Source organism: Hippoglossus hippoglossus, chromosome 16, assembly GCF_009819705.1.
Source record: "Hippoglossus hippoglossus isolate fHipHip1 chromosome 16, fHipHip1.pri, whole genome shotgun sequence".
Taxonomy (NCBI): domain Eukaryota; kingdom Metazoa; phylum Chordata; class Actinopteri; order Pleuronectiformes; family Pleuronectidae; genus Hippoglossus; species Hippoglossus hippoglossus.
The window spans coordinates 14,186,981-14,198,595 of NC_047166.1; the positions used below are offsets into that span (position 1 = coordinate 14,186,981).

The following is an 11,615-nucleotide window of genomic DNA, read 5'->3' on the forward strand; positions in this document are numbered from 1 at the left end:
ACAATCAAAGTATTATGAAAAATATTCACGCTGTTGCCTACTTATGAACTCGAGTAAATTGACTTTAAAATGTTTGCTTTTAGAATTGGCGAGAATTTTAAATAATCCCATAACTATGTTTAAATATAATTTATTATCTAAACTGAATCGGAATGACTTGTGTATTTACATCTGTTTACAAGCTGAACCAGTTCAATCTTGGCTGTTTACGTTCAGAAAACGAGTCACTGCAGGTCCACAGCTACGCCACCGGGGGGAGCCAGAGCAGAGGAAGAACAACATCAACAGACAAGAAGAAGAATCCACTTCCGGTGGTAGACGCAGCGCCGCACTGTACAGGTGTGAATGCTACACAGTTAGTCACCTTGTTTATTATCACTCGCCTGAGGGAAAACAGTCAAATATCCCGCTGCTGTTAAATGTCAACGAGCTAAATTATCTCACGCACAGTTTCCATTCATTTCCAGTCAGGCTTTGCGTCAGTAAGGGAAACTGAAGCCGCCGTGGCGCTGCTCGGTCACCGAGCTCGAGCTAGAGGAAGCTAGCGCCACCGAGCAGCCACACCGCCAAGATGGACGGTGCTGCTGCTGCGACGACCACAGAGGAGGAAGCTGGAAACAACCCGCCCGATGGACACCGAGCGTCGGAAAACGATGTCCATCCCCCGACTGAGGACCCAGCAAATGACAGTAAGTATGCAGCAGCTAACTTTGTTAGCATCGCCAAGCTAAGGCGTCGCCATCTCCAACACCAAGTCCAGAACACGAACATGAAATTATATTAAATGTCGATAAATAACTACATTTATTTTACTGCAACCGCAGATGATTAAGCACAAAGTTGCATTAACTTGCTCTAATCTATATTCATGTAAGGTTGATATAGCTTCGTTTGTTTTTAATATTAGCAATGCTAACCGTCAAACCGAATTTACCACGTGGAAATGAATAGCCGGCAAATCGTGTTTTATCAAGCATGTTTGCATTAAGTATGTTGTTTAGGATGTTCAAATATAACATATTTTACACGTGTTTACTGATGGGAAACAAAATGTTAGAACTGCATTCTTATTGATCAGCGATCAGCAAGTGACCAGGCCAGGACCAGGAAACCATTCAGATTAAAGCACACGTGCAATTATTGGTAGCATAGACTGCGTGGAATCTGCTATTTTTTTTTAATATGTCGACATTTAAAATCTGATGAGATAAAGAACATTGTTGTGAGTGTGACTAATGCACATTATGTCAGTTTGTGTAGTTTTAGTTGTATGGACAGGCAGTGACACATTTAAATGGAAAACCTGGATTATTTAATCGAGAAACAAATGCCTCCACTTAGGCAACGAGAGGTCACTGAATGATTTGAGTAAAACACTGATGTGAGGGATTCGCTGGCGCCTTTGCTGTGGCCATATCTCAACCTATTCGAACACTTATGGGAGATGCTAAAGCATCAAATGACGGAATATATTTTATAATGCCGTTGCCTCCTCCAGCAGAGCTCCAAAGCATAGAGGCAATGCTAAGGCACATTGAAGCTGTTCTTGCAGCTCATTGTGGGCCAACAACAAGGTCACCATGTGTTAGTTTTTAACCTAACCCCTCTGTATGCTGGCCCTACGTTCAGTCTATGGCATCATTTAACTCCCACTATGCCTTCCTTTACTTCGTCAGTATTAGTCACCCAACAAACAAAGACGCTTTGAAAACCTTTAATCTACTGCTTCTAATGTGATACTGAATAACAGAAACATAATTAAAATGTATCCATAATGTAGTGATACTGTATCTAAGCTCTGTTATACAATGCACTTTTTAGCAATGGTAGAATCAGCGGAATATATATGCATCTGTTTTTCCTTGGCAGAGCAAAAGCAAATATTTACTGACATTGAGAGGACAATTTCCAGATTTGTGGTGCCTATTTCTTTTTTTGTCCACCAACTTATTCGCAGTTTTTAACTTTGTGCCCTCAGTTAAAGCTTATAGTCCATTTAACTAGTTTTTTGGGGGGTAAAGTCAGTGTGTAGTGTGCTTCTGTGCACATTTCCTTCAGATGTATCTGCAGAGTGAGCGCTATTCTCACGCTGCTCTCTTAGCCTTTTAAAAATAGAGCTGAGGTTTTCCATTAAACTTTAATTGTGAAAGTAGTATCAGGTTCAAGTCAGTTTCTTTCATTACCACCACAATCTCTTGCAGTGTGTGCTTTGGCCTATTTAATAATGCAAATGTCTAAGTTTGTTCGAAGGTCACAATAGTCTCTTGGCTCAAACACTGTATTTATTAGAACCTCTGTAATTTGATTTTCTAGGGTCAGTGTTATTTATCCATAATCATTCATGTTATTTGGAAACCCTTTTGTTTTATTTTACTGTAAACTCAAATTCCCCTTAAAATAAAAACATTATTTGCACATGTGTTTTTGTGATATTTTCTTTTTCTTTCTATCTCTGGAAACAGGAGTGGCTTTGACCTCCTATTTTCCCCTTTCTATTTCTAGGGGTTGGGGTTTTCTGCTGTCAGGATTGTGAAGAAACCTTCAGAGAGGAGCCTGCCTACTTGGAGCATCGCCAGCAGCACCTACAAGAAAACGTGTATTTAGATGACCAGTTGGATGGATTAAGCAATGGCGAAAAAGACAAAGGAGCAGCTAATTTTTGTACTTCATGTTCACTGTCATTTGTTGAACCGAGTGAATTTGACTTGCACATGGAGAAGAACCACGGACAAACCTCCCAAAAGGAGTCTGGTGTTCAGACAAAATCTGGCACAACGAAGCAACCTGCCTATGAATGTCCAGACTGTGGGAAATGTTATATGTTGCTTGGACACTTTCTCAACCATCAGCGTTCACACTTACAAGCCTCCAAATCAGTTTTTCGTGAGCTTGAAGATTTGAAAAAGAAGTCATTTAAGTGTGAGACTTGTGGTCGGAGTTATTCCCGTGCTTCAGCTCTCGATGCACATCGTCGTTGTCATGAGGAAAAGTTATTCAAGTCACGAAACAGGAAGTCAGGAGATTCATTACCCACTGACGAGTTGAAAGTTGAAGCCAAGCCTCCTAAAAATAAGGCAAACGATGCCCCTGAAAAAACTTTTCAGTGTCCTTGTGGTAAAGCCTTTCCGGCTCTGTCGCGCATGAAAGCTCATCAGCGCTTTAGCGGCAAAAGTCAATGCTCCACAGATGAATTCAAGCCGAAACCAAAGAAGAACTGTGGTGAGTTTCATTGCAGTGAGTGTGAAAAGACTTTCACTGGCCACATCGCCCTCTTCAACCATCAGCGATGGCATGACAATCGATCAAAAGACTCTGCAAAAAGGTTTTTATGTGAGCAATGTGGAAAAGACTTTATGACACTGGCATTCTACTATAGGCATCAGCGTATGGCGCACAGTGACCAGGCCCCAGCAAAGTCATTCCTCCATCAAGTTTGTCAGCTACAGAAGAAGGCATTTGAATGTAAGGAATGTGGGCTAAAGTTTTCCAGGGCTTCAGCACTTCAGTCTCATCTGCTCCACCACACAGAGGTTTTTAGACAAACAGAGAAGGGGATAAGGATACACACTTCTCCCCTATCTCAACATAAAGAATTGGAAAGTGAAGGAAAAGACACTGAGAACATGGAAGTAAATGTGGAATCAGAGAGGCTGCTTCCCACCAGCATTGCTGCAGAAGACTCTCAAAGAAATGAGAGTGATGAAGACATGGAGAGTTATGAGCCTGGGGACTTTAATGTTCAGGTGATCAGTGCAAGTGAATCTGAGGACGAGTCTGTCAAAGACCACAATCCTGATCTGGAGCTGCTGTGTGAATCGGATCAGGAATCAAGAGACGACGGTGACACAGAACCTTCCTCCAGTGGTCTCGTTTCCAAACCGGAGATGGACTTGAAAATTGTACAAGTCGACTTCGAGCAGGCAGACGAGCAGTGTGCACTGGTAGCGAGCATGGCCGAGAATGAACCCACAAAGAAAAGATTTAATTGTCCAGACTGTTACCGTTGGTTTACTAGTGCTTCATCACTGCGCGTTCACAGAATGTGGCATGGCATTCATAAAAGACGCCAAACTCAAGGTCAGTCAGCGGCAGTTTGCACATCTGACACATGCGGCCATGACGGCAGCAGCTATGCAGCACACTGCAGTCACACACAACAACACAAGATACAAAACACAAGCAACAATGACTTCGATCAGGGAGAAGGGTTAGAGAAGACAAACCTGACTTGCAATGAGTGTGGTAAATGCTTCTCACATTTGTCTGCTTTAGTCTCTCATCAGTTACATCATCCCAAAAGAAAACAATTCCAATGTCCACAGTGTATGATGACTTACTTGCATGCAGCTAGCTTGTTTAACCATATGAAAAACTGCTCCGCTCAAAAGAAAGAGAATACAAAGAAAGAATACAATCCAAAGAAGACTCTTCTAGGCCCAAAGATTTATCATTGCGAGCAGTGTGAGAAGGGTTTTTGGTCTTTAGGAGCTTATTCACACCACAAGCAAAATCAGACTGAGTGTGCAGAATTGAGGCAAAGAAAAGGTGACGGGGCCTCTTCGCGCTCTTTTAATGGCCGCCCACGCTCTAGTGTTAAGGTTGCATGTCCAGTGTGTGGTAGGAAGTTTCGTCACAAGGGCATTATGGCGTTGCACATGCGAAAACATGAAAATGGAAATCATAAATGTGAACTCTGCAACAGGTCGTTCCGTCTTTTTTCCAGCCTCCTCAGACACCAGGTTGTGCATAATGACCAGTTACTCCCACCACCTAGTAAGTCTTTTCAGCATCAGGTGGAGCAGTTGAAAAAAAACACATACAGCTGTCCTGACTGTGGGAAGCTGTTTTCGAGAGCCAAAGCGCTTCAGTTTCATATGAAAAGCCACGGGTACGAGACTGGGCACTCCCAGCCGTCACCCAGATCTAACGTAAAGCTGGAAGATCTCCAGTGTCCAACATGCCTCGCGCATTTCAACAGCAAGGCCTCGTTACGAGCTCATAAAAAACTTTGCATTAAAAGGGACAGCGGAGCAATTGATTGTAAGATAGAGCCCTTAGAAAATGTTTATACTCACAAGGATAGTGTGGAGGTCAGCACACAGAAAATCTCTGATCAGGCAACATTTATTTCTGAAGTAAAGAAAGAAATGGAAAGTGGAGAGCGAAAGATAGAAGATCCATTTGGAAAAACAGATCTGAAATACAAATGCAATAAATGTGACAGAAGCTTTTCTGTGGTCGGGGCTTTGAATCTTCATAAAAGAATTCATGCTGATGGTTACAGAAGGGTAGCAAAAGCAAAATTGGCCATACATACGAAACCTAAACAGGAAGAGGCCAGTAAAGGGCTGTTTCACTGCTCAGAATGTGGGAGGCGCTTCATGTCTAACTCTGCCCTCGGCGCCCACAAACGGTGGCACAAAGGAAAGATATTTTCACTGTCTTTGCTCAAAGAGGATGATTTGAAGTCTGTTAGGTTAAAGGCGGAGGATGGACCTTTTCAGTGCAACACGTGTGGCAAACAGTTTTTTAACCGCTTTGTTCTCCAGCGCCACCAAATGTTTAATCCTCAGTGTCAAACCAAATTTCAAGCACAGCCCGATTCAAGTAAAAATGCAGAGAGCAGCAGCTCACTGGAAAAGTTCTCATGTCCTGAATGTAACGAGACATTTGTGCAAGGTTCGCTCCTGGCTGCCCACTATGAAAATGAGCACAGTAAACTCTTGGAGGCTGCAGATCCTGAAGGAGACGGACTTGTCTTAGTAGACTGCGTTCCAGCACAGATAGATGTCAGTTGCAATGGGAGTGAGTTCACGCCATCGACAACAAAGGGAAAAACTTACCAGTGTTCAATCTGTTCTGTGACCTTTGCCAAAGCAAGAGGTCTGCACGCCCACAAATGGCAGGCCCACTTAAAGAGAACAAAAGGCAAACATACATTTCCTTTGAGTACAAAAATGGATTCCATTGCCACGAGCAGTGAAGAAGATTCATCATCTGTAGACAACAGTAAAGTGGTGAGCAGTCATCTTCCTGCAAAGAAAGGTAGCCCTGTTGGCACAGAAAAGAAGATCATCATATCTGCCTCTTCACCTGTGAAATCTGTCACATGTCTGGACTGTGGGAAAGAGTGTAGATCTGCACACCATAAGAAAGAATGCATGGACGTTAAGCATGAGTTTAAATCAGAAGTCCAGACTCCAGAATCCCCCGCTGACGTTTCCTCGCCACCCGGCCCTCTGTTCGAGCAATCAGTCAAATGCCTCTTCAAGTGCGATAAGTGTGGGAAAGCTTTTCAAACAATGGAACAGCTAAGAACCCATAAGACCAAGGCAAAGAGTCGGCCTTTTTGCTGCGCTCTGTGCTGCCATGCCTTTTGGACTGAGAATCAGCTGCAGCAGCACCTCACCTGGCACGATGAAGTCCGCTGCCGTCTCCCAAATGAGGTCCGCTACAGGCTCAGCGCTGCTATGACTCCCAAGCCTCTAAAAGCCAACAAGTCCCTCCCTTCTTCTACACTGAATCAACCTACGCTTAACCCAGACAGCCAGTCGCAAAGTAGCCATAAGTGCCAACACTGTGGGAAAGCCTTTCTTTCACCAGCTGCATTACAAAAACATGAAACTCAGCACTGTAACAGTGACTCGTATCATTGCTCCATTTGCCCCAGGACCTTCAGTGCAATACAGGACCTTATTGATCATCACCAGGAATGTATTGGTGATTACATAGGGCAGAGTGAAGCCCCCGCTGCTGTCTCATCAGGAGATACCCATGGTCTTACTTGCCTGGAATGTGGAACTACTTTTAGTCAAGAAACTGATTTGCACCAGCACTATAGTGAACATACCCGTGGAGTGTATTAGATTAGACAAATGGAAAAGATCTGACACTAGATTGTAGATATTTGTTTTTCTTAAGATAGAATTATTTGTTGGACCTTTAGTGTAGCTAAAGTAGACATGTGCTTTCTCTATTTGTTCAGATATTATTTGAAATTATTTGTATTTAAAAAAGCAGCTGCTTAGGTTAATTTCCTGTTCTCGGGATTTCCCCTACACTGGACTGATATTTCAAATGTAAAAAAAAACCTCTGAACTTACATTGAGATGTCTCAATTGTGTTTATGTAATTTTGAGCCACCTGATGCTGAAGGTCCAGATTTCTGCATGTACGTTTCTGTCCTCTTGCATTTAAGATTCACAGAAAAAAGAAAAATGCTGTTGACGCACTATTTACTGCAAATTTCTCGTACTTTGCTGCTGTCATTTTAAACACCTGAGGTTTGGCTATTTGCAAATGTCAGATAAAGAAAAGAATAACATAAAAAAATCAATGTGCAACGTTTACTTGAATCTGTAAAAGATGTTCTGATGTTGGACATTACAGCCAGTTACTACCGTAAAACGTTATGTTCAATACAGTTTGCATTAATCGATTAGTTTTGTTGCTAGTCAGTGTTTCTATTTTGTGGAAAGACTATTCATTTAACTACAATAGTGCTTATGTCGATGTAGCATAGTTGTTAGTTCACTGTAGCATTTGTGTCGTGGCAAAACTATTTGTATTGTACAAGAGACGTTACTTTGCTATATTAACTTATGAAAATGTAGATGACAGTATACTCTTCTACTCCTTGTCCTGCCATTTCTGAAACTAGGAAGAAAAAGATCTCTGAAAAGTCACAAAATAAATTAATCGATATTTGTGAATTATTGGACTGTGTGATTAATCCAGACTCAGTTTAGTCATTCTGCGTGTGTGTGGACTTATCAGTCTGGTTTGTGCTCGTCTTCTGACTCATTCATCGTAGGTGTTTCTTGGTAACACTGTGAGTTTACTCCGTCTAGTGTGGCAGTATTAAGCTTGAAAATGAATTTAGTCATGAATTACAACCTAATCAGATAGTACAGAATACTTTTAGCTCCAAGCTATGTGACAATTTAAAAACAAATTCTTGTTAATTCATCACTGAAGAATAGCAGAACTCCTCATACCAAAATGATTTGGTGCATTAAATACAGATCGTATAATAAATATGGAGCCTGAAGTATGCCAACAGAACTGCAATGCCATATTATCTTATAATCACTAGAAATTTCGATCAATTAGGAAACACTTATGGATTTTTCAGAGTTGAACATGTGCACATAGGCCACTGGACTCGCTTGTTGTATTTAGGAATTAATTAAATTTGTTAACTGTATTAGAACTAAAATGATTAATAAATGAATATAGTAGAAATTGATCAGCTATTTTGATAATAAGCAGTAATATCAAACGTGTCCCTGTTCTAGCTTGATAAATCTGTAGATTTTCTGCTTTTCTCTTTTCCTAAAAGTAAAGTAAATGTTTAGGGGTTTTTAACTGAGTGTTGGACAAACCTTGGCCTCTAGGCACTATTTTACACATGAAATTTTAAACCAGTTGATGAAGATAAAATACTACAGAACAGAAGTAGCACCATATAGTATCATATTCCTATGAAGGAATATGAAGATAATCTGCTTGGATTACACACATGATGAGCAGTACAACATAGAAATACTTAAAACGTGCACTGCTCTGATACTGAAAGCTTCTCTGGAGATTAAGTTGAGACGTTCTGATTGGCCGTGAACGAAGATCAGAGCCACAACTCGGACTCAGTTTAGTTTCACCTGCTTCAATTTAACATTGGTGACTTAACCAGTAATCACCAGACTTTCTACCAAACTGCAGCATATCAGGCGAAACATCACAGAATAACTGACACATATGATGGACAGAATGCTTTTAAGATTTATTGTAAATGATTGAAATCATCATTCTCTCTTTTTCTTTTGTAGACAACAAGTGCAGTATTGACTGTGAGGAATGTGGATTGAAGTTTACGGACTCTGAAGTGTTCAAGACTCACCTGCACCAGCATTCCCTGGAGGAGGAGGAGCAGGAGCAGGTGGAGGAGGTTGATGTGGAAGAAGCTCTGAAACCAGACAACAGCAACCCTGCAGCAGAACTGCTTCCTGGGAGAGAAGACGAAGGTGAAAACAGAGATGAAGACGATGAAGATGAAGAGATGGATGGTGCTGACAATGGGTGCGACACAAGCAGCTCATCATCAACAAAAAATTCGGATTTAGCGGAAACTGCTGAAGACGCCTCATCGATTAACAAAGGTCGACACGAGTACTGTTGTAATTTCTGTGGGAAGCTTTACACGTACTTGGTTTCATACAAAAAACACCTCCAGCAGCATGAACAGAAGCCTACTTCGTCAAAACCGACTGTCCTGACTTTGAGTAAATATGAGTGCCCACACTGCGATATGTCGTTCCACAGGAGGACACGGCTACGCAGTCATCTGACAGTTCACGCATCACGCAAATCTTCCAAAAAAACACCTTCCAGATGTGACCAGTGTAACAAGGTCTTCCTTTGTCCAAAATTATTGCTGCGTCACATGGATCTCCACAAAAAGAAACCATTTTGGTGTTTGAGTTGTGCCATCGGCTTCAGAGACGAATTGTCACTAGATAAACACCTGCAGAATCACAGTCTGAGGCAACACAAGTGTGACGTTTGCCAGAAGAGGTTCCAAATGTCCTCTGAGCTCATGAATCACTCCAAAACCCACACTGGAGCAAAGCCGCACATGTGCTCATTGTGTGGGAAGGGTTTTTCCTACAAGCCAAACCTAATTAGACATCAAAAAGAGCACTTTTGGATTTTCTTCGGGTCAGGTGAAAGTTCTCAGCTTATCAAGAATTCTGAAATGAAGAGACCCGCTCCCAGCAGTGGCACAGGGGAGCTGCTCGAGAAGGAAAAAATTGCGCAGCAAAGTGAAACTCGGAAGCCATGCGAGGTTGCTGATGAGGCAAACTCTGAAGAGTCAGACTGCGGAGAGCCTTTACATTACTTATCTGGCACGGCTGATCCACTCGATTGGTTGAAAACAGAAAGAGTGCAACCACAGGAGGGACAAGAGACAAATGTGCACAGAGAGCATAAATACTGGGAATGGGAGTGTGTTGAATGTGACATGGGCTTTGATGATGTGGCAAAGCTGCATTTGCATTATGTAAAACATGCTACAGGGGAGCTGCCGTTTCCACAGTTTGATGTTGAGGGATGAAGACTAACAGTGGCCTTTATTTTCTCACAGTGGGGCCCTTCTTACTCCTGGTAATCTGACACTGGGGTAGTTATTTGCTTTTTTCTTACATTTAATTTTATTATTTACAATTTGAGCTAAGAAAGAACGTCTCCTGTAAAAATGTCTACTATGCTTTGAAATTTTTAAACTCTAATTGTCACACACTGTCACTGTGATACTCTACGTTAACGGCAAATATCTTGGGAGATTAACTGATTATCTACAACAACCTCAACTGTCTGATGCTTTGAGATTATATTGCATGTTTTCAGTGTATATTTTTGATATGTAAACTGATAAACTAAAAGCTAAACGTTGGGTTAGCGAGTCAGAACATATATATAACTGTAAAGCTACCACATTCTTCTTGTAAAATGAAATAAATTGGAATATATACAAATGTCTATCCACCTGTGCCTTCATGTTCAGGGGTACAATATTAGATTTTCGAGTGTTGTACACGATAAACTGAATGTACTAACCAACTGTCCCATTGCACTAGAGTGACATATTTGGGAGATGTGTGATTAGACTCATTTTGAGATGACATACCCATGCTGCATCCAGCTAGTTTTAGCAACAATATTAATCCTGAGGGCTGAGTGGAATCTTTGAAAATATCATGGAATATTTATTTTTACATTGTTCCTGAAATCAGTGAACACTGAACTTTTCATCCTAAAACTACCTCTTTTGCCAAAAGTGTGACAAACTAAAAGACTAATAAATAATGCATCTAATAAACTATGCTGAGAAGTATTTTAAATTTAAAGCCCATACCTCCTCCATGTCCCCTTAAAGTCACACACTCATAAATATGTTTTTAAATGGGTCCAATTTATTCTCTAGGAAAATGTTGAACAGCACCCTACTTTACGATGTAGAAGAATGTTAAAAGAAACATTCCTTGATTGGCACCAAAATTTAACAGGCTCCTCCCTGATCCATAACACATTTTTCTATTAAGTCTCATGGTAATCCCTGCAGTTGTTTTGGTGTAATTTTGCTTACAAACAAATCCAAAGGAATGGACAGCGGTGAACACAACCTTGTTGGTGGAGGGAATAATACAACTGCAAACCGACATCAGCGCTTTGAGTGGAGATTGTGGTTTAAGTAAAGGTTGAGTCATTATGAGAGCAAACAGCTGATGGGAATTTAATACAATCTCATAAAAGATCAGCTGTGTGTCGTTTGTCTGTTTTCCACACCCGTTGTGTGTCCGCTACTGGCGTCTGAGCTGCTGGTTTATATCCTGCATTTCCTTCAAGAAGAAGTTGGTTTATGTACGAAACTAACTGTCAGGACTCTACGGTATGAAGATGCGCATCGTTAGGTCTGTCGATAACAATCAAAGCCCCGTTTGAACAAATGAGTGGATTCAGAATGTGAAACGCTGGAGTGCTTTTACTTTGAAACGGGTTCAGAAAGTGTTGTAAATACATTTGTGTCATAAACAGATAAACATTGTCGTTCACAG

At 41.2% G+C, this 11,615-nt stretch overlaps 1 protein-coding gene across 7 annotated transcripts; it reads left to right on the plus strand.

Moving 5' to 3' along the window:
- Nucleotides 1–243: 243 nt before the first annotated feature.
- si:ch211-261d7.6 (zinc finger protein 501) lies at nt 244–10,539 on the plus strand. Of its 7 annotated transcripts, XM_034611495.1 has the most exons (4): nt 244–339; nt 468–689; nt 2,503–4,077; nt 8,829–10,539. In XM_034611495.1, the coding sequence occupies exons 2-4, from the start codon at nt 572–574 to the stop codon at nt 10,112–10,114; spliced, it is 2,979 nt and encodes a 992-aa protein (XP_034467386.1). In that variant the 5' UTR covers nt 244–339; nt 468–571; the 3' UTR covers nt 10,115–10,539. The 7 variants fall into 7 exon arrangements, 6 of the variants coding, with proteins under 6 accessions (XP_034467386.1, XP_034467381.1, XP_034467382.1 ...); XM_034611490.1 differs by lacking the exon at nt 8,829–10,539 and having other exon boundaries at nt 267–339; nt 2,503–8,020; XM_034611491.1 differs by lacking the exon at nt 8,829–10,539 and having other exon boundaries at nt 270–311; nt 2,503–8,020.
- Nucleotides 10,540–11,615: the final 1,076 nt, after the last annotated feature.